Genomic DNA, 24,202 nt, shown 5'->3' on the forward strand with positions numbered 1-24,202 from the left:
GCTCAATTCTGCCTCGAGACATATTATTTATAAGGATACTAAATGGAAACAGGTTTTTTCCCAATGACTTAGGTGCTTCACATCATGTACTGTTCTCCTCGCTTTCTTTTTAAATCTCCAGCAAAACGCCTTTCTTAAGTAGAATGTATGCTAGACACCTTTATTGTCAAATTTGCGGCTTATGATTTTTTTTATCTTTATGAAAGTTTCTATAAGATCCACTGTGTTAATTTCTTTAACTCTCCATGGCTGCAATCTATGAAAGTAGGTTCGTGCGGTATTTTATCCTCTTTATCTATCTCAGAGTGCTATAAAAATATCCTATTTATATCTACTTCAGGTTTTCCAGTATTTCTGCACTTCAGAGTTAATCTGGGTGTTTATATGTGGAATTTTCTGCCCTTTCAGCATTTGCAATGTGAAGGTCTTGAGACATTTTGCTTTGCCTTCTCTGTAACGCCTGTGTCTAATTACAGGCCATGTTACCGCATTCAACAAAGAGACCATGATCGCATGATTGTGTAACCTGGCAATAACAAGGCCAGCATGGAAGCTGGACCCTGAACTCTATTGTTGTGATTCTAAAAACTTCACAATCAGGGCCTTTTCAAACTATCTGGCATCACTGGGTCACTGTAAAAGGCTTGTTTTCAACAACTGGGCAGTCAGTAAAAGCCATTTGGAACAATCACAATCGCAGATGCCATGTCAGATCTGAATTTAGGTCACTATTAAGAGAACCAATTGGAAACAAAAGTCACCCTACACAATGAAAGGGGTGCATAGTGTAACTAACATCCCCATGATCTATCTGACAGGGACTTTCTGAAACTGGGCCTCTCCTTGGAGATGAAAACTAGGGGATGGAAATGTTCACGCTTCAAGCTCGTGGAAAACGAGTTTCCCTGCAAGGGATTGGTAATTGTAACCCCTGGAGCTGTAACTCAAACTCAGTCACAGAGTGAACAAACTCGCAAACGTTTTTAAATACATACGGAGTGCAGCACTTTACCCCAAGAAGCTTAAGCTGACTAAAACTATGATTTGCCAATTACTTCAGGAAGTCTACCCTCAAAGCTACCTGTGTCCTCTCTGTGCTCTTTAAACGATTCTTGTGATGCTTGCTGATCCCAACATAAGAAAGTATTTTAGACCATGAAAAATTAAATAATACTTTCTACAAAAGTTTTTTTTAAAAAAAGGAGTAAGTTTTCTTCTCTGTATTGAAACTCTCTACAAAGGCGAAAAATCACTACAGAAATTTCTAGTGCTGGTGTTATTTTTTTTTTCTCTCTTCTCTTTATGACGCTATTCAAAGAAATGTCCTCCACGGACATGAATATACCACAAGGAGATCTATTCACTGATGACTGAACTGTCTCTGTTAACCCCCTTGCATTCTACTGATAAATCCCCATGCTCTGACCCATCATCAAAAATAATTCATCCCTAACACCAATCAAGGTTGTATGTATCCTTAAAGGTCCAGTTAGCTACTTCCTTTCAGTCCCTTCTCCCATGAGTCAGCTACTGCATGGCAACAAGCACTGGCCTCGCTGAAGGAAAGAAGCTCAGAACAGTTCAGCACACCCCACTCATTTTCTTCACAACATTCTCTACCCAAATCTTGCCACTCCAACCCCTGTGCTCCTTATCGTCATCTTCAACTCTCCTTTTGCTGACACTTGATACAAGGTCAACTTCTTATGCCTAGGATCCTCATACCCAATCAAAAGATAAAGCTCACAAACATCCTTTTCTAAAATTTTATTCAATGCATTAAAGTTGTATTTTTCAAGTTCAGGTTAAAATACAGTATTTTATTTATAAGTCTAGTAAAATTTAGTTAGTTCCCCTTTTCTCCTCATAAAAAAAAAATTCGAACATGTTACACCACTCAAAGACTGATATGATGATAATCTGTATGCTAAGTTCTTGGAGTCAACAGCTCCTGACATCCACATCTGTGCATAGAATAATTATGGGAGAAAATTACAGACCCTATGATACATCACTCTTAAAACAGTTATCACTCAACTCACAAGAATAAGGAGATTTTCCTGCATAAACCTATCATCATCCAAAGTAACATTTAATAACCAGCTCAATTTTTCCATTTGTTTCTGAAACATTTTATATCTGGCTTTTTTTTTAAATCCCAATTAAGGTCTAGCAAAATGGTGCACTGGGTAAAGGCACTTCCAACCTAGCCTGACACTTTGGGTTCAATCCCTGAGAAAGAGAGAACTCACCCCTCCAAACTGTCCTCTGTCCTCCACACATGTGGTATGTGTGTGTCCTGCTCCTACCACTACACACACTTAGAAAATTTAAAAGAAAATTAATTTAGCCCCCATCCTCTTTCTGTCTCCTGTGTCTCTTTCTAAAAAAAAAAAAAAATCCTACTCTTGTTCTTATGGCATGATTATGGAAAAGGCAATGTTGCCCTACATTCTGGATCTATCTTTTTCTGTCCCTGTGTGATAATCTTAGCTTTCCCCTTTACCCTCAGCATTCCTCACATTCTGGAGTTTAGTTATGAAGGTTTTACTAGGTTCAGGTTGGACATTTTTGGAAGAACAAGAACATCCCATGTAGTTGTGTCGCCCCTAACGATGCTGAATGTGGTTCTGGATAAGGGGGCTTCAAGGCTTGTTGATCTCATTATCAGTCATTTATATTTCATTATGCCTCAATTTTAAGATCTTTAAAAATACATGCACCAAAGGCTGTCAAGAATCCCAAGCCCTTTGCTTCTCAGACCTATCCAGATTCTTTTTCCTCATTTATCTCTTAAAATCTTCTTTCCCATCTGTTGAATTGTCCCATCCCCCCACCCTTTGCTCTGTAAATTTGGCTTCATAATCAATTGCTCATTTTTCTCAACCATTTAGATAGATCTAAAATTTTACTCTAGGAAACTTCCATTGGCTTAATTACACCTACAGTTCACATTGAGTTCATGGCCTAAATATTAAAATGTGCCACAGAAATATGGACTATTTCTGTCAAGCTCATTTTGCATATGTATGACCTCTCATGGCATACTTACCCATGTATGCTAAGTCTCAATAGCTTCAACTACTGAACAAACCCAATGAGCAAGGTGAAAGTGATGTAGAGTTGGTTTTTCTCCATGACCCCATTTAAGATCCACTAACACCTGTCTGTGTCTGTTTCCAACATCTTGGTAGGACACATCTATATACTTATTGATTAGTTTCCAATGATTCTATGGTTTGTCTGAACTGCAGTAGTTAATTAGGCAATTTCTACCTTCCAACAGTATTTCTCATAAGCAGAAAGACAAATTCATGCTAGGAATGTCTGATGAAATAGGTCTTATTTTGAAGCTATGTGTCGGTGACTACACATGCAAAATGAATTAAGAATTGAGATCACTGTCTGGACCATTCAGCCGAAAGTCAGAACAGGATCCAGATAAGGCAAGGGTATTCCACTGGGCTTGAATTATTTAGGCAACTCTATCAATCACTCAATTCACTTCACTTGAATAGTCCAGGTTAGGCTTATAAGTAATTTGTTTTCATCTTTTCTAGTTAGCATCATCTGTCCAATATTATAGGAGAATAACAAGTTTGTTATGTTTTGTTTTAAAAGCCTTTTTTTATCATCTCTGTTCCAACTTGGAAACTGGGGAGAAAGGTACTGGGCACACAGTTTTAAAAGGATCTGCTTTTTCCTTTCTCCATGACCAACCTAAGCTGGAATGACTAAACAATGCAAATGGCACCAAATTCACCTTCTGTTTCCAAGCTTCATCTGGGGCAAAACTATGGTGTGTATAAAGTTTGTCTTTAGGCACACTATCCCAATCTATCCATGCCCTTTACTTCAAAGATAAACTTAAATGGACGATGTTTCTTCTCTCCCAAGCATTTGCTAATACTTCAGTGGAAGGAAAAGTTATCCTGAATGCCCTGTTTGAGTCAGCTCTTTTGTCACTGTGACAAGGTGCCCAAGAAAACATCTGAGAGGAGAGATGCATTTTGGCCGGTGGCTGCAGAGGCTGCAGTATATAGTAGGCTGGCCCCACGTTTCTGGGCCTGTGGTGAGAATCCACCTCATGGTGGAAATGTACCCTTCTGCACCAAACTGGGAACCACCTTCCATAGTTCCACCAACCCCCAATACTCTATTCAAACTCTAATCTGTCCATTGATTATGCCGGACCCCTCAAAACCACACCTGAAATAATGCTATGCCAATATCTTACACATCTTTCAACGGAATGAAGGACAATCAGGTTTAGCCCCAAAGCAGGTACTCCAGGTATCCACAGGCAGATAACTGATACAGCTGCAAGACTGAGGGTCTCCCCCGGTGTTCAAGGAGCTACATGACATAAACATAAGGAACCAAGAATTCTGGCTGCTTTTAAAAGTTTGACTCTATCAGTAACCTCTGAGCTAATATTTACATAGTTTTGTGAAATTTACAAAATGTGGCTCACAAGCCAGGCGCAGTGGTGCACACCTGTAATCCCAGCACCCAGTGAGGCAGAGGCAGGCATATCGCTGTGAGTTTGTGGCCAGCCTGGTCTACAAATCAAGTCCAGGTCAGCCAAGGCTACCCAGGGAAACCCTGTCTTGGAAAAAAAAATGTGTCTCACATGAATTGTCCTGTTGAATCATGACATAACTCAGAAGCACTATATTCTTGATTCCCATTTGCAGGTAAGGAAGTTGGTTCTCTACCACAGAGTGCTGGGCCCCTGGCTCTAAACATGATCCTTCACTTCTATAGGATGCCTTTCCCTTCTGCAAGCTGCAACTCCTTTCAGATCCATAGGTTAACACTGATTTCTTCTAGAAGGGCAGTGATAAACCTAGAATGACTTAGCATATAAAGAGGGTTTCAAGGTTGGTTTCTTAAGCAATAACAATTGGTTCTATAGCCCTAAAGCATTTCTCTTTTTCCCTCTTAGCTCCCCACACATTATTTACTCTATTTGCTGGATATTTAAACCACAACCAAAAAGGCAGACAGAGGATCACAGGACAAAGCACATCATTATTATATATCCCAAAGCAGCAGCACCACGTGGTTGGGGAACAGAAACCAGAGACCCATGATTCTGAAAGAGAGTGTGGTGGGGACCGAACGAAGGAATGGGAAGAAAGAAAATAATGATTATATTTTAATTCAAACTCATTTTTAAAAATTAGGTCACTTTCACTACATAGATTCAATGGAGGAATTTGCAAGGAAATGATCTTTCTCTCACTTTATATATAAGCTAAAGTTACGGTAAGTCCAATGACATTTAAAATTCACATTAAATAACTTATTCATTGCCATCTTAATTTCAAATTATAAGAAAACAAAAAATGATATTAATTATTATTACATAGGAGATTCAAAATACTATCTAAACATCTAAACTATCAAAATATTATCTAAACATCTAAACTATCAAAGTCCTATACAAGGATTTTCAAACATCTTTGAATATCTCCTGCACCACATCTCATGCCCGGTGTGTTTTACACGCAGATAATTACAACCAAAAAAAAAAAAAGTATAAACAGGTAACCACAGAATTCCATCAATACTTCAGGAAGTTCACTACTTAAAATTATTCTATACATCACGTGTCAGCCAAACTTTTTTCTGTAAAGGGCCACAAAATAAACAGGTGTTGTAAACCATGGGGCCTCATTGGAACTACTCAGTTCTGGCATCATAAGATTGGCACAGATGAAGAGTAAATGAATAAGTAGAGCTGTGTTCCAATAAAACTTTATTTGTGAATTCACCACAGCTTGCCAGATTCTATAGAAATCCGTTTGTACCAGCTCTGTCTTCTTGAGAGGATGATGTCCCATCTATAAAACATTGACAAGATGGCCTGGGCCACACTGCTCACCTGTGACCCAATGGTTTCCTGGAAGCATCGGCCAAGTTGTGTCTTAGCAGCCACGGGATACACGTGTGGAATGAGCTGCTGGTGGGGGTACGTGGAATGTGCTGTCTGGGTCTTCTGGACTGGCATCCCTTGGTAAGGGACTTGGGACTGGCCCGGTTGTGCTTCCTTCATCTTCTGGCCCACTGGGCTATCAATTCTGGAAACCTGGTGTATCTGCACGGAAGCCTCAGGAGGATGCTTCACATGGATATTGACTATGTTGGGGGGAAACTTCACTACAAAATCAGGAGGACAATTTGTTAATCACGAACCGTTAAGTCAGGACTTTTAAGACATGAAATGTATTTTGTACAAACACATCTACCAATATAGATTCCACATAGGATAACATATACAAAGTATCTTTTGTGACATAGACATCAAAATTCTTGAGAATTTTGAATTCAAAATGACAAATTCATGCACTTAAAAAAAATCAAACTGTGGGCTGGTAAAGGTTTCTGCCACCAAGTCTGATGTCTTGAGTTTGATCCTCAGGACACATACGGCAGAAGGAGAAAACTGACGTCATAATTTGTCCTCTGACACCCCCCCATATGTGCATGTGGCACACACACAAGCACAACCACACACACAAAGACACATACAAATGATTATATAACAAAAATTTTAAGTAGAACTGCGATATACAGACATTAAAGTATCTCCAAAATGATGCATTAAAAAACAAGAATACTATTTTAACTAGGATCACAAAATTATGAATTCATGATGCTTTCACCATAGGTGAGTAGAAATTATCAAATAAAATAAGTTTGCAGAGATCAGTTACTTTTTTATATTTCATAAAGTTTCTTGTATAGAAATTTCTATTATGAAAATTTAGGACTTAATTTTTTCCATTAAAAGTAGAGATTCAGTTTCACAAAGCATGTTTCTTTTATCTGTTTGTTTAGGGTATCTCATATATGTATGTCTATACATATACAATTGAACTTTTTCTGATGACACATTAATGTGTGTTATTTTACATGTGTAACAAGACTGCCTTTCTGCCCCTTTCAAAGAAAATTTCAGACAAAAAGTTTATCTTTGACACATTCAGGGTTTAAAGAGTAAGAGCCAGTAACACTTCTCTGACCCCTTTTAAAGTCGTATATTTCTACGGATGCCAGCTTGAAAGAATGAATTAGTCACAGAACTTTTGAGCTCCAAGTGACCTACTTTGCCTTCCCTACAGATGCACAGACGGAAGCCCAGTAAAGCCCAGTGATCGTAGAGGATTCAGGTCAAGTATCTGTCAGCTACAAATTTCATTATTGGGGATAGTTTATTGCTGCTGTCAGGGTCTGACCCTGACCTTGTTCCTTTTTCTGTTTTTGACCTTGCACATCCATCACTCCCTGGTGCTAAGAGTCCCAGAGAAGCAGGCACTTCTGGCTATCCTATTTTCCAGATGCCAGTTCACTGTGGCCTAGACATTCTTGCAGCCACACAGGTGGGCCCACATCCCATCTCTGCTGTCATTTATCAGGTCACAGATCCACACACGCTCTTCTGTTTCGACCCCGGTCCTCCCTGGCTGTCTGTAGAGACTTCCCTGTGGCTCTGACCTGGTAACAGAAGGTGGGGTAATGAGCAAAATGAGAATGCGGAGCTTACCTTTGACTCCTTGCTGGGTGCTCATGGTTAGAGGCAAGGTATGTGTGGAATGGATGACATGAGTCCCCAGTGCCTTGCCTGGCTGCTGGGAGTGCTGATAGAGTTTAGGCATACTGGCACCAAGGACAGGGATCTGGCAAAGCTTTCCTGTGAAATTTGGAGGGCACTGACATTTGTCCCTTGAACTGCACTGTCCACCATTCATACATGGAAGATGGCAAATTACTGAAAAGGAAAGAAGACAAAGTGGAAAGTTGGTTAGTTTCTCAAAGGTTAAGGAGCAATCAACTGGCACCACCTACCACACCCAACTACACATCCTATTACAGACATTCTGTTCCACTGGGAGTCAATATATGTCTGGAGAGTTCCCACTATCAAACAGATCCCCCCCCCCAACAACTGAAAGAAAAGTTCATAGGGAAAGAATGAAGTAGGTACAAGTCTAACAGGAGGACTACTGTGCTAAGTGATAGAGTGCTTGCTGCCAAGTCTGATGTCCTGAGTTTGATCCCCAGGACCCACATGGTAGGAGAGAAGTGATTCATCCGGAATGTCCTCTGACCCTCACACAAGCTCCCTGGCACACAAACATACATTCATACACATGTAGAAAACAAGCAAGAATTTAAGAAAACTAATTATATATATTGCTATTGTTATATAGTGCTATGTACATAATGTACATTACGTTACATGATGGTTGATTGTTATATATACACATGCATATATATGTGAAGTAAAAACTCGGATTATTGTGTATCACAGTACCACTTTAAGCATCTCTTGCGACTGAAATTGCTTCATTCCCTGTTTACTGATGATTAGCTAACTGTACCATAGATTAGAAACTCCATGAGAGAAAATGTGTTTATGCCTTGGTCAGCTTCATGTTCTCAGTACCTAAAACATACCTTGCATAGAGTGGGTATTAAATATTTGCATAGAACATATCAAGGAACAAATGAGAGTTATGGAAATACTTGTTACTGAAATGTTTTCTTTATTCTGTAGAAGACACTGAGCTATGTGCTATTTAGGAAAAAAAATTCACATAGCTTGACCATGTTTAAATGAATTTCTCATATTATTGGATAAAAACCAAACAAACCCTGAAACCTAGTAGTATCTGAGTGGTCATTAGTATGAAGTTTGTTCACTTTGAAATATCAAAAGTGGCTGGAGAGATGGCTCAGAGGTTAAGAGCACTGCTTGCTCTTCCAGAGGTCCTGAGTTCAGTTCCCAGAGACCACACAGTGGCTCACAACCATCTATAATGAAATTTGGTGCCCTCTTCTGGCATTCAGGTGTACATGCAGGCAGAACATTGTATACCTAATAAAATAAATAAATCTTTTTAAAAATATCAAAAGATAAGATGATGCACTGAGTGAAGAATTTTCAGTTTTTAACTGCATAAATTCAGCTATGCCTGATCTTCCTCATTGCTAGTGAATGCATCTTCACAGCCTTTAAAAATCATATTTCTTTCTTCATGAACAAGGAAAGCCCCTCGACTCTATTTCTTTCTAGCTTCCATGACTACACTTGCCAGAATTTTTCCTCACTTCCCAATATAACTATAAGATACTGTGGGATAGGACACACCTTCCTATTCCTTCACAGAACCCAGTCCCCCTAATGGTCTCTGTGTCACTAATTCTGACAGGCAGAGTGTCCAGGCTCCCTTGGTTACTATGACAACTGGCTCATCTAACTGACTACTGCCTCCTTCTCCTATTCCATCTTCATATTCTTTGCGGGCCTTCCTCTGGTTGTCCTTCAAACCTTGCTACGTACTATGGTCTGGTTCTAAACTCTCCTTGGCCAGCTTCGCTTTGCTATGATTTCTCATGTCCCCAAACTTGGGATTCCTGTTTAAGCTTTTTACTGAACTTCAAACTGTCTACAACTGTAGATCTCTGTGTAGACATCCACTCCCCCCCACCCTCCCCCCACACACATACACACACACACACACACACACACATACACACACACGCAAAAACCTCAAAACATCTACAGCTGTGAGCATCTCCCTTCTAACAGCCGTAGCCCTAGAGTGGTCTTCAGCAAAATGTGGTTGTCTCTCTCTCTCTCCTAAGTTACTCAACACCCATTCTAGACTTCCTCTCTTTCAGTCATTCGGAGCCCCATTCCCTCTGCAACCTCATCACTTCTGAGCTCACCTCGTCTCTCACAGTGCAGCCCACTGATCTTCATTCAGAACTGACAGACGAAGTATTGAGTCCTCTGCCTTCATGGGATACCTTTTCATTCCCCTTTCTTCAGCAGAAAGACTTTCTGCTTGTCTTTTAAATTCCGTCTGACCCTTGTGTTTCTAAGAAGCATTTTGTGTTGCCTCTCCTCTGTTTTCTCGGACACATACTCACTGCCCCTTCAGGTAACGTCCCTGACTATATGACTGGCTACTTCAGTGTAGAGCTCCCGCCACTAACTTTCTGTGGGCCCAGAGATTCAGCTGTTTACTTCTATCCCTCACACATAGCTCAGAATTTGGCAGAAATGCTTAAGATCTGAAAAAGTATTTTAAAAAAGATAAAACATAAGCACAAAGAAAACATAACATATAAATGCAAACGGTTCTGTGCCTGCAATTTTGCTAAGTGCCGTTCTTAGACTGTAAAGAAGGGCTAGTTGTTACTCTTCAAGAATTTTACAGCTAACCAGTGACATTAAACGATGCAGAATAACTAAAACTACAAAGGAGCAATGACTGTCAGATATGAATAAAATGCTTTGGAACTCCAGAAATAATTGAAAAAGCACAGAGCTGGGGCGAAGTCTTTAGGATGGGGCAAAATTAAGAATGTAGACCGCACACGCTAGGGAGATCAGCTTCGTAAAGGAAAAGGTAGCTCACCTGGGAGTGAGCCAATGTGTCTGCTAAAACCCAGGCTTTTAGAGGAAGGGAAGGGATCAGGCAGTAAGCTGGAACGTGAAGGCTTACGTCAGACCAGGAGGTTATTAAAGACGTGATATGGGGTTTGGATTGTACACTGTAATGGACAAGTTATCCTGAGGCTTGAAGAAGAGGATTAGCAAGGTTGCCAGCATGCTCCAGGAAGGTTGCTTTGCAGATGGCATTCTGGATTAGTTGAATAGAAAAGCAACAATGCTGGGAGGGCCAGTTTGGAAACTGTCACAACAACTGAGGAGCAAGCTGAAAACAGGGCTCAGGGTGATGGCACAGAGCACTGAAGGCAATATGAAGTGATGCAGTGCTGCAGGGAGCATCAGCAGAACGTGTAAGAAACAGAGAAGGTGGAGGAGGAAAGAGAGAGCTGGAAAACATTACCAGGTCACAAACCCAGAAACTGTGGTCTAACCCTATGTTTCAGATCGAGTCAAACACCCCGACCAGCTGGGGTCTGGAGAACCCCTGGCACCCCATCTACTCAGAGAAGTCCCAGGTAAAAGGAAGATGTAATGACTCCAGCAAAATTAATAACTGTATATCCCAGTTCAGTTCTAACTTTAATGTCAAAGCCATAATTTTGCTCAGTGGATGAGCTCAATGAACACTGGGTAACAGTGAAGACAGGCAGGCCCAGATTTAAATATACTAACATATGATGCAAATGTCCTGTAAATAATTCATCACTGGAACACGGGCACTCTTTACTTCCAACTTGCAGGAATTTTATTGACCACAGTACCTTCAATAACTACATCAAATGTAAGCTTCATTGCTATCTCTGTCCACCAATCACTTCAGTAAGAGCAGGTGGACATCTCCGCCAGTGGCCAATCCCATCACTCCTTTCAAGTTCTGCTGATGAATGGGCACTATACATCTCTTAGTTCGAGCACAGACACCAAGGTAGGTCTGTTACCGCCTAAACCCAAAACAATAAAACCACAGAATGTTTAACAAAGTGGATAATTGAAAGATGGGATGGACAGCAAGGAGGTAACAGTTGTACTCTGAGAAGGAGAGCCGCATGGTGTACATGTCAAATAGTTTACTACTTTGAATCTGCTTCCAAACAGCTGCTCAGAAGAGACGTGACGGTTTAGAGCAGTGACTCTCAACCTTCCTGACGCTGTGACTCTTTAACATAGATCCTCATGTTGTGGTGACCCCCAACCATAAAATTATTTTTTGTTGCTACTGCATAACTGTACTTTTGCTACTATGGATCCTAATGAAAATATCTGATATGGAGGAGGCCCTTAGGCAACCCCTGTGTAAGGGTTATTCAAACCCCCGAAGAGGTCATGGCCCACAGACAAGAACCACTGGCTTAGAGGAAAGAAAAGAGATTCTATGTCTTAAGTTACACAGTGAGAGAGAAGTGACACATGTTCACACTAGTCTTGACTGGCTTCAATCACTTAATCATTCAATCAAACATTTAAATTATTCATGAGTCTTTGCTTTGAAAACACTGCTAGTTAGAGTCTTTCAGATGCGCTCAGTAGACACCTATGACCAAACCTTTGGCAGAGTACAGAGAATCATAAGAAAGAAGGGGAGTTAGTCTGATGGGGAAAGGATAGGAGCTCCACAAGGACCAAATATATCTGGGCACAGGGTCTTTTCTGAGACTGACATTCAACCAAGGACCATGTATGGATATAACCTAGAATCTCCGCTCAGATGTAGCCTGTGGTAGCTCAGTAACCAATTGGTTTCCTAAAGTGAGGGGAACAAGGACTATTTCTAACAGGAACTCAATGACTGGCTCTTTGGCCTCCCCACCCCTGAAGGGAGGAGCAGTCCTGTTAGGCCACAGAGGAGGGCTTTGCAGCCAGTCCTGAAGATACCTGATAAAACAGGATCAGAAGAATGGGAAGGAGGTCCCCCCCTATCAGTGGACTTGGAAAGGGGCACGGTGGAGATGAGGGAGGGAGGGAGGGACTGGGAGGGAATGAGGGATCGGGACACGGCTGGGATACAGAGTTAATAAAATGTAACTGATAAAAAAAATAATAATAAAATAAAAAATGAAAAATAAAATAAAATAAAATAAAAATAAATTATTCATGTTTCCAACATTTTCAATTATAGACTAGTAAAACAAACAAACACACATTAGTCTTTGTTGTTCTACTTATTCATACCCTCTTCTTTGATGTTTTGACAAAAATATTTAAAAGCTGTGCAGCTTGATTTTTTTTCCCTTATGCTGCAAATTAAAGGCAGGCTGTGGTGGTTGTTCACATTTAATCCCAGCACTTGGTGGAGGCAAAGGCAGGTGGATCTCTTCGTTCAGGGACAGCCTGGCCTACATAGCATGTTCTAGCCCATCCAAGGCTACATAGTGAGATCCTTCATAGACAGACAGACAGACAAATATTGTTAAAAGATGTAAAGTGAAAACTACCTATAATCTATACTGGCATAAATTCATAGAAATAATGAATTTATTCTAACCAGTTGGCTTTCACGAGATAGTTCCAGTAATGTAATAATAGACTCTGAAACTCAACATGGGCTTAGTTCCTCTACGTCTATGCACCTTTCACTCCAGAAATGGTTTCCCTACAACTGTCCTGTGGACTATACTAGCCTAAGAGAATAAAACAGTCATCCACGAGCCCCAATAACTTGTGTCCCCAGTCACTGGAGAAACAGCTTCTGCCTGGCTTGTTTAAACCACTGAAAGGTCACTACTCATAACTATTATAAATGAGAAACAACATATCTATTCTCTTGTTCTAGGACTTTCTAAGATCCCAAGGACACCATAGAAAGCCCCTTGTCTCATCTCAGTAACTTCAGATTGAAGTGTCTGCAGCATGCAATCATTTTTATATCTACATTTTCTTTATATACTAAAAAAATAAACTTAAAGCCAATGTACAGACTATAGGATTTAGGTATGAATAGTTTTTCTGTTTCAACGTTCGTACCACACCAGTGTTCTATAAAGCCTCCTCAGAACACGAAGAGGAAAAGGAATGAGTTATCCTTCTGGTTGGCTTGAGAAGCGTGTGGTGTGCCGGTTGTAACTCTGGTTACAGCCCATATATTCTGGAAAATCTAACCAGCAGGTATAACACAGAACGCTGCTTTGAGAAAGGCTATAACCTTGTCGGAGTGATATTTTGCTGGCCGCCGCCGTAATTCAACATAGTGCATCACACAGTCACCAGAGGACTTTTGCAATAACAAGAGGCATGCGGACCGTCATTCTGTTATTCCAGAAAGTGTAATTTTGTGACAGCGTCTCAGAGTATCTCATGATGCTACTATAAAAGGGCAAAATGAGCCAAAGGATACTGCCTGGAAGAACTGGTCAGAGGTTTTAAACATATCAAGTGTCTCAGATGCATTCCATCATTCACTGTGCTCTGTAAAACAACTCGTGGTATTCAGAAACTTGGGAGGACAGAATTTTCACATTCTACATTGCAAATTGGAATCCCATTTAAATAACAAACACTAAGGGTCTGGGTTCAAATGAAAAGGAGACATGCTCTAAAATTCCGAGCCACAATAACAGACTACCTCCTCCTTTCCAGTTATCTCACTTAAGCTGCCCATTCCTAAAAGGCACTCTCGCAACGGTCTGGACCCTCCTGCAGCCAACTCTGTAAACTCAGCCTGCCCCGTCTCTCTGAGCCAGCAGACAGACTGTTTTTTCTGGTGCGGAAGGGGAGACAGAGAAAACTCTCCATATGAAGGAGGCCTCCACCTTCCAATACACAGAACATGTACACACCTGGCATTGAGGTGAACAGCTACTTCACCTACTCCAATTTTACCCCTCATCTCTAATTAGCAGAACAATGTTTTCTTAGAGGACCTCAGCTTGTTTCTCGGTATCTTTTCTTGATACCCAAAATGCAGTAACGTTTTCAGAGAGCAAAAGTTATATCACCTGGATTCTCCTCCTTTTCCAGTCAGAAAGTGGACTGATACTGTAGCTATGTGGAAAGATTTTAGATAATAAATATGTTACATAATGACTGACAACCAGGCTTAGGGATGTAGCTCCATGGTAGACTACGTGGGTAGCATTGACAAAGTCCTAAGTTATCTTCCCAACACTATAAACACACACACACACACACACACACACACACACCCTCTCTCTCCTTTTCTCTCTCTCTTCTTTCTTTTTTCTTTTGGGGCTAACTACAGAACCTATGAACCAAGATGTGTCTTCCTTTTAAGTTAGTATGTTTCATTGTCCCAAGAAGAAGTAATGGACCTGAGAGGCAAAGGGATGCCAAGATGGTTGCCTTCATTTGAATTCAGAGCACAGAAACTGAGGAGGCCACCTCCTCTACATGATCAGGGACAGGAGTATATCACTGACTTCTCCTGCTGAAACAGAGAGTCACAGTTTTGCTTGAAAATTGTCTACTGGGAGCTATTGATTATCTGGCAACTTTGACTGACCAGGAAACCATGTCTAAAGAGCGTAGTGGCCAGGGTGATCTGGCCCAGCCTGACAAAGAAGCTGAAAGGAAGCGGAATGTTAAAAGGAAAAGAATCCATTATTATGAAAAGTCCCTCACAGAGTGTTTACAGAGCAATTACATGAGCTAGGGTCTTGTGGTGGAAGAGCGCAGGAAAGCCCAGAACCTCAAAGGAAGCAGGAATCAAGGAAAAGCAAGACAAAATGTGCTGAAGAGAGAGGTGAGGGCTGTGTTTCCATTTCTATCCACATGGATGTAAGACAGACTATATAAGCAGAAGAAGAGTAAATTATAAATTAAAACAGCACCAGGGAAAAGAAAACCATAGGAGACGAAACCAAGAAAAATCGTGGAATGAGGTTAAGTAAGCTGGGGAGACTGGGAAGTCTTGTACTCGATGTACATTCCCTGTGGACTTGGCCTTGAGTCTCTGAATCTCATTTATTTTTAGTGTGTGTGTGTGTGTGTGTGTGTGTGTGTGTGTGTACTCTCACATGAGTGTGTGCAGCCCCACAGTTGTATAGAGGCCAGAAGACATCCTCAGGTGTTACTATTCCTCAGGGACCACACTCTTTATATACACATATATATATCACTCCACTGGCTTGGAACTCACTTACCAAGTAGGCTAATTTGGCTGGCTGGTGAGACACAAGGAAGAGACCATCTCCACCTCTTTGATGCTGGGGCTACAAAGGCATGTCCCCCACCCCACTGTTCACAAGGTTTGGGGATCACTGTTAAGCCCTCATGCTTACATGACAAGTACTTTACTAACTGTGCCTTCTCCCAGCTCCTTTTCTTATAAGTTTAAATGAATACTTAGGCCGCCGAGTCAAGTTAAATTTTTTGACATTTAAAGCTCATTGAACATACATATAATCATTCTAAAGGCAAAGGGACATTTTCTTCATGTGAAATAGGGTGTTAATATATTCTACAGGACACGACAAAGGGAGAAGACAATTCCACAGAGATTGGGACAAAGGCAGACACTTCGGTGGCAGCTAAAGATGTGCCAATGCAACTTCTTTTTGTAAAGGGCACAAGCATTTATTAGACACAAGATTTGAAAATGGAGGCGTGATTTTAATGCTTAGAGATTTTTTTAAGTAGTTTGCATTATACAGGGACTAAGGGACTTCACAAATATTTAGAGTAATCAGTTTGTTTAAAACTTTAGGCAGAGAGGTAACCATTTACAAGTACCATCATGCTGGAGGCTTGAGGCATGCTCTCATACCTACCAAATGATGGGAGGGAGGGATCAGTAACAGCACCCCGTCCACAGCACCCCATTCACAGCACCCTCATTAAACTTGGTAGCGAGAGCCAGACAAGCAATACGGCTTTAGAGATGGATTTACATTATTGGCGTAGTTTATTGGCTCAAACATGGCACATTTAGATTTATCTGCTTTATAACCTCAGATGGTCAATTACCTTCCCTCTCCACCAATCACAGCTACCCAGACAGAGATGACACTGCACCATGTTAAGGTAAATACAGACTTTACCAAGGACAAAATATCAATGACTACAAACAAGAATTCCACAAATACCTCATGTTTTTAATGCTGGTGGGCATTGGCAGAGGCTTCTATGCTATACTCTGTTTATACCCAGGAGATAGAAGTGTTATCATACACAGCAAAGTTTCCAATTAGGGATGGGACCATTCATCATTTCTCAGCTTTGTTTATAATTTCCTCTTCATTTATCATCAACCTTGCCACCACTGTGAGCTTCCTCACTTCTTCTAGGTTTATATTTTTGCATACCCCGAGGAACTAAGTAGACGGATCCTAGCACCAAATTCCACTTCACATTCCTCATTGCAGATGCTGCCACAGTAGCAGCGCCTACCACTTATCAACCTCAAGTCTCTTTTATCCCCATCTGTAGTCATCCTGGCAAACTATATACGATGGTAAACACCCAAAATCTCAGACACCCTAAGCTAGGGACATCCTTTGTCAACGATCCTTAAAGACCAAGACAAATGATCTCGCCTTGAGGATTATCATGTCTCCATCTGCAAAACAAGATGGCTGGGTGATGTGATGTCAGATTGTTCTTCATTCTCAAAATTCTGGTTCTGAAAACTCCAACCAGATCAGTAAATGAGGCAAGATGCAAATCTCTCCATTGCATCAAATGTGACTGACAGGGCTTAAATTCTAAAACATGACACGGAGACACTGTATATCCTAACTGCCACCCATGTGCAAGGGGCTGGATCTCATCTGTTAAGTGATGGACGCTGATTGGAGCCCAAGTTTCACTCGGGGAAAGACATGGACACGTCAAGCTGGAAAAATGATGACCTGCCCCATAATGAGTGAGACAGATTTCATAAAGGCGATCTTGGTCCTAATCTGTGCAGGCTCACTGCAGCTATCTAAATGGATGATGTGTTGCCTCTTCAGTCACTGTGGCCTGGCATCTTCTGTAATATCTTTGCAAAAGGCTTTCTCAGAAACCCAGTAAAACCACGTAAGCCAAGGCTACATAGAGTAATAATATTAAGGAGAAGCTTCAATCCTTTTAAAATTTGCTTGCCACTGTGATTTGCAAACTTTGTTTGCAGATCTTTCCAAACACAAAGTTCATGCTCTCACCAAGCCCATTCTTAATATCTACTTGAGATTTATTTATTCTCAAGACTCGGGAAAAGGAATTGTGATGAACCTAGATTTACAATTTTTAAACATTTTCAGTGTCAGAAACCTCAACAAACATATGTAATGTAATGGCACAGCATTTCAGTAAAACCCTTTGACATCGTAGGCAAATTCCTGTGGATGTTAAATTCGGGGTGGACTTGGAAAACAAAAACATTCATCAGAGAAGAGATGAGGATGTTAAAGAATAAAGAGCCCCGGAGGTCCCTGCAATGGTGGACAGGGTGTCTAATATCATTTCTGCAGCATTTATCAAATTCCCTTCCCCTTTGGTCATGTTGTCCCCCCTTTTCCCACTGTCACTTAGATGTGTAGGAAAGTGGCCACTTTCTTCCGTACTCCATAGCACACAGGAACTGAGCAAAAACTGATTAATATTCTCATAAAGATTCCATAGGTATACTAGGTGAAAAAAATGCATCTTGCATGAATCTATACCTCTTTTAATATTTCCTTTTTTCACCAGTGGCTATCCTGAGGTTTGCTCTTTCCAAAACTCATACTGAAACTTAATCTCCGAAGTGATATCAGGGGTGTTTAGAAATGAGTTCTTGAGAGACATTGGCCTGTTTCTACTGAGTGAAACACTCCGTCCAGAGGGAGGGGAGAGGCTCTCACAGTGTAGGATGGTAAACAAAATGTCACTGGGTACATGGGAACTTGAAAAGTTCTCAAAATCCTCTTCACACCTTCCTAGAAGGAGGTGATAGTTACTACGGAGGCAGCTCTAACCAGTGGAGCTGAGTGAAGGGGATTCTGGGGCTGTCTGTAAACCACACAGAGGGTCAAGGATGCAGCTTCTACGAGTTGACGCCTAGGTTGGGCTTTTCAGTGACACGGCTGCTTTACCCGAGTCGCCCCTGCTCCTGTAAGCAGTCCCTAATACTCCTGTCAAAAACCCCAATTAAAAACTCATCGCTTCAACAAGGTGGACTTTGGTACAATCGCTTCCTTGGTCTGTCTGGGATGGGGTCCCTTTTGGGGATGTGTAGGTGCATAGGTGCGTGTGTGCATGCATGTATGTGTACGTGTCGTCTCCCCAGGAAAAGTCTGTCATACAACGGGAGACAACTGAGATTGGATGAGGTCAGGAGGGTGTGGGACTCAGGACTATTACAGCAGCTTTGTAAAGAGAAGAAGAGTTAGCAAGATTGCTCTTCTTACCATGGAACGCTCCATGCTGCCTCAGGACCACAGCAGGTCCCCCACTAAAAAGCAAGCCCTCTCCTGAAGCCAATCGGAAGCAATGTCATGCTCTTAGCCTTCCAAAACAAAAAACTAAACAAATCTCTTTTCTTTTTAAATCTCTGGCTATGGTATTCAGTTACAGCACCAGAAAATGCACTAAGGTACCTGCACACACTAAGAAAGACAAATGTTTTTCCAACTGAGCCCATAAAGTGTCTAGATGCCACAGAAGCACAGTAGTCAGAATCAAGAGCCATGTTGCAGGAAAAGAACCATTTGCTGGAGCATAGACAGAGAGCATCCTCACAGCTACAGAAGGCACCTTTGTGGATTATCAGTCCCTTACTGGCCCTTGAGTTCTGGTAAAGTGAAATGGAAAGGCTAGAAGCTCCACAAGTTGTTTTTTTTTTTTTTTTTCATTTAATGACTGTTTATTGTCTGTCTACCATTAGTCAAACACTGCTCTAATACTTGGCAAGGTCAGCAGACAAAAATAGACAAAGCTCTCATGCCTTCTGCCACTCGGAGGTACTCTAAGAAGCAGGGCTGCTCTGGGGCCCCAAAGTCAAAGAGCCAGATAGAGTTGAAGAAAGAAATGAGCAACAGTTACCAAGTACTCACCCCCAGCACTTCATGAAGTATAAGAGACCCGGGTATGACACACACTCAGTGTTCTGGGGAGAGACCTCTTTGGGGAAACAGTGGCCCGGGGGCAGTCTAACCAGAAGTTATGTGGATGCCATGTGTGACCATAGCTCACCAGCATACAGTAGTAGATGAGGAACACCATTAGAGAGCTCAGAATAACTTTTAGGCGGTATAGAGGAGATGAAGATAAGCTAAGACATAATTTGTTTGGATGATTTTCACCATAGCATCCATAAATCATAATCTAGTGACACCTAGAGAGATGTCCAAGTGATGGTTAAAATGCACACGGTGTATCTGCGTAACTACATACACATCACTCATACCATTCATTATTACGTATTTCTACATATTCTTAAGGATCCATGTTTTAGTAGCTACATAATATTTCAAGCAGACAATACAGACTATAAAACTGTTTCTCTATTATTTCTTTGGTATACCTGCATGTTGCTTTTAACCACTACAGAGGGGGTTTTAGGAAGCATTCTCAAAAATATAATTTTATCCTCAGTAATTATAACTGCATGTACTCAAGTAATGTTTGTTGGTTGCTTAATACACTCTGGGTGATAAGCTAGGAGACACGGTGAACAAACAAACACATTATTCTGTTAGTCCTATGTAACAGCCTCATCACTGGGGAGGACACAGAGCAAAGATATGAAGAGCCTTGAACCAGACCTTTTCGAAAAGGTTGAATCCCTGATTTTATCAATTAAGCATATTGTTTAAACTTGTCTGTCCCACGTATTCACCTGTAGAACAATAATCATCACATGTAGCCCATATAGTTGTCACATGGCTTGAATGCATTAATTCATATTCAAAGTATGTAAACCTCAGGATACCATACACTCTGCCAAGATTAGCCACTATCATTGACTTTGTGGCTATTATGGAAGCTGCAGTGAAAATACAGGAAATGGGGAAACCAAGGCCGCATACTGACAAGGAAAGAATGTACAGAACCTACAGCCAGGTGAGCCATGCAACACAGCCTGCAGTCCCATCAACCACCCTTTTCAGGATCTAGTGTAGGGCTATGAAATTGTGGGCAAAATCGGCAGGTGAAACTTATACAAAGGACATGCCAACAGCATCAACGGCAGTATATTCACATTTAGCTTAAAGAATGAAAAATGCTGAGACATGTCTCACCACATAGCCAGGACTGGCTTTGAACTCTCCACCTTCCCGCCTCTGTTTCCTAAGTGCTGGGCAGATGTAATCCTTAGGAGGGCCACACCACACTCAGCCCACTTGGCATCTTTGCTTTTCTGAGATTACTTTCATGATGCTTTCCATGAATAGTAGATCTTTAATGTTTTATTTGTTCTATTGATGAAAATGCCTTTGTCAATCTATTTCCTGTTCATTTCAGTTTATTTGAGCACAAATTTTGCTTTTTATGCTTTTTTCTCTATGTTCTATTGTTTCAATCCTTAAAAACCTCCAAGCACTAGAGATGTCATCTATTTCATGCAAACATTAATTTTTTATCTTTCTTGTTTGATTTATTTAGCATATTCCATCTGAGGGCTTTATCCTGTATATAAATATGGATTATAACTATTTTTTGCTGAGAACTGTCATCTAAACATCGTGATATTGGTTATTAAATAAAACTTCCTTTCTCATGTTTTAAAGATAAGCAGTTACATTGGCTAGAAAGCTTCCAAGGACAGATGGAGACATAACAGAGTAGAAAAGGGAAAACTTGGCAACTCCAGGTGAAGTAAAAAATGGGAGATCAGAGAAAAGAAATGCAGGATTAAAAAAATCACCAAGACCGACTCAGAGGAACACAAGAGCAGAGCAACATTCCCCAAGGGACATGAAAGGAGAAACATACTGGGTCGTAAAACGAAATGGGGTCTATAAAATTCACTCTGGAAGCCAAGAGGAATAAATTCTGAGTGGACAATGTTTGGGAACTACTACTATAAACAAAAGTCTGCATGGCTGTCTGCGGCTCCCTCTTCCCACCCTGCATGGCCGGTTACTTTCCCAGACCCCCACTTCCCTGTCTGCCACACTGGAGGCATTTTCCTCCTCTGCTCTGTCTTTCCACAGCTTTGATTATAATGTACAGACAAAGGTCTGGCTGGGGGCTGTCTACACTTCTCAGAATCAAAATGAACTGAAAAACCAGCTGAGAAGGCTCATCATCATCATCATCATCATCATTATTTAGATATTGGTTACTACTTCAATTAGTAATAAAAATTTTTAGAGCTGGAGGGATGGCTCAGAGGTTAAAAGCACTGGCTGCTCTTCCAGAGGACCCGAGTTCAGTTCCCAGCACCAATGTGGCAGCTCACATCTACCCGTAACTCCAGTTTCAGGGGCTCCAACTCCCTCTTCTAGCCTCTGAGGGGGCTGTATGCAAATGGTACACAGACATACACGCGGGCATAACACCCGCAGACATAAAATAGTAAAACATACATAAATAAACATGACAGGCCTTCACTGGAGAAATTCATGTTACAGATAAAAGGAAGGGTTGTTCCTAAGTATAAAACACTAACAATTTTCAGGCCTACATCACAGGTGGCATTTTCACAGTGTGTCAGATTGAAAGAACATTAATTTCTGATTGTTGTCCTAGTTTCCTTTCTGTTGCTCCCTTTGCATCAGTAAGGGTTTCTTCGGCTTACAGTTCCAGGTTAAATCCTTCAGTGCAGGGAAGTTTAGGCAGCAATATCCATGATCAAGAACAAAGATGAATGAATGCATGCTACTCTTCAACTCATCTTCTCTACTCTTACACAGTCCAGAACCAAAATCCACCCACCATGTGCTCGAGTGTCCTTTATCAATTAACACTATTTAAACAGTCCCCCTACTGGCCAATGAGATCTAGATAAGTAAGTTCTCATTTAGATGGTCTTCTCAGGTGATACTAGACTCAGTTAAAACTTAGCATCCTTCTGCTCTTCCCCAGGACCCATTCCTTTGGTAACTAAACACAAAGATTGATAAAAATGTCCAAAAGGCTAAAAAAGGATCTGTAGACATAGTCAACTCGTGGCCTTGAAAGAGTTCCCAAATGGTTCCTAATTGGATCACTCCTGAGATAAAGGCATCTGTATGAAACACTCCCGAACACACCCATTCCTTGTTTATTTCATATTCTCTACAACCACTAGCAGAAGAGCTGTTCCCTGCCTCACGGCAGAAGAGCCCATCCTAGTGTGCCATATTTGTCCCCTGCTGCTCCCACCATGTTCTATTTCATTTTAGTCACACTCAATACCTCGTCTCTTCTCACCAACCACACACATATGGTTTTAGACATGCTCTTTCTTCTTCCTTATCAACCTAACCTTCTACATCAGCATCCCCAACAAGGCTTTTTCTGGTGATATCAGGTCAAAGTTGGCAGTCCTCATCCCTGCCACATACTCCTGGGGCATCACAGACTCATCTGCCATTCACAGAGATGACAGGGTAACTGTCTGAGTATATGCCAATCTCCTCCAAATGATCCTGACTCCAAGAGCATAGGAAATAGTCTCTGGGACAATGTACTTGCTGGGGCTCATCCCTAGATGTAGCAAAATGCTTTGTACATGGTAGCTAATAAGTGGATAAATGAGTGTTTGGGTATACATGCCCTTTTTAATTGGAAAACCTTGTTAAGTGGCAAAATGCAGATGTTGTTTTTTAGAAAGGCCTTCACATTGCCTTTTAGAGCCCTAAATCAGCAGCTAACTTATATTAGTGGTTCAAGTTAACTACAGTTTCCCAAATCATTCCCCTTATTTTTCATAAAACCTTCTCTTTTTGGATCAAACTTTTGGCCAGTTTATTTAATATCCAATTCAGTGTTGCAATTTTAGGTCAGTAACAAAAAGAAGTGGCTCTCGGTTTAAGAGGAAAAACAAAAGAGGCTGCTAGCCAGGAGTGATGCCCTACGCATAAATCTGTTTATTTCTCAAACGGAGTAGGGGGCTTTGGTTAGTTCGGGAAGCTGGCTATATGGAGGTAGTTTTAAATCCTCTACTGTCCACTGCTTAAAATCACACGATAGAACTGTCCAGAGTCAAATGCAAAATATCAAAAGGCCATGTGATTTGTGACTGGCTGATAAAATGAGCCAAGATGTCTCCTTTCATTCAGCTTTAAAAGCTTGATATGGTCAAGTTCAGGGCTTCACAGCTCTTTCCTGAACCTGGAGAATTCCACTAAATCAAGTCAATCTGCATCAAGACTGACTTCCTGAAGATGATCTCTTCTAATCCTCAATATTGGCGGGAATGTGTGTTTCTAATTAACTTCCCGGCAATGCATCCCAGACTAGATTGAGCTGAGCTCTGACGTCTTGCTGTAGACCGTAATACTCAGGCACCACCATGAAACAATCACCAGACGTCAAGATTTTGCACAGGATAACAATCAGAAACACGGAAGGGAAGTCAATTAAAACTACTATCATTAATCAGGACTAGAAAATTTTCCAAATCCTTTGGCAACATTCCCAAATAAACAAAAAAATCATCAGAGAAACTACTTGGGTGTATGAGGGAAAATTCCAGAAACCTCCCCCAATATTACCTCTGTTTCTTTCTCCTTCTCTTTTATGGCTAAATGCTAAAGTTATAGAAACTCTATAAGGATGCTTTTAGGATTAAAATATGCATACAATGGTTTTTTTCTTACTGATACAAAATGAAATATTTTAAAAAACCAGAATCATTGTCCTAATTTATACAAACTCGAAAAAAGA

General features: G+C 40.9%; 1 protein-coding gene across 7 annotated transcripts in view; it reads right to left on the reverse strand.

The window, feature by feature from the left end:
* Ltbp1 (latent transforming growth factor beta binding protein 1) overlaps positions 1-24,202 on the reverse strand; it is a 374,971-nt gene that overhangs the window by 160,123 nt on the left and 190,646 nt on the right. For all 7 annotated transcript variants that reach the window (XM_060364375.1, XM_060364381.1, XM_060364393.1 and 4 more), the window contains 2 exons: positions 7,553-7,777; positions 5,891-6,165 (listed from right to left, as the gene is read on the reverse strand). In XM_060364375.1, the coding sequence (XP_060220358.1) occupies positions 5,891-6,165; positions 7,553-7,777 (500 nt within the window). The remainder of the gene's footprint in view (positions 1-5,890; positions 6,166-7,552; positions 7,778-24,202) is intronic.

This window comes from Meriones unguiculatus, chromosome 1 (assembly GCF_030254825.1).
Source record: "Meriones unguiculatus strain TT.TT164.6M chromosome 1, Bangor_MerUng_6.1, whole genome shotgun sequence".
NCBI lineage: Eukaryota > Metazoa > Chordata > Mammalia > Rodentia > Muridae > Meriones > Meriones unguiculatus.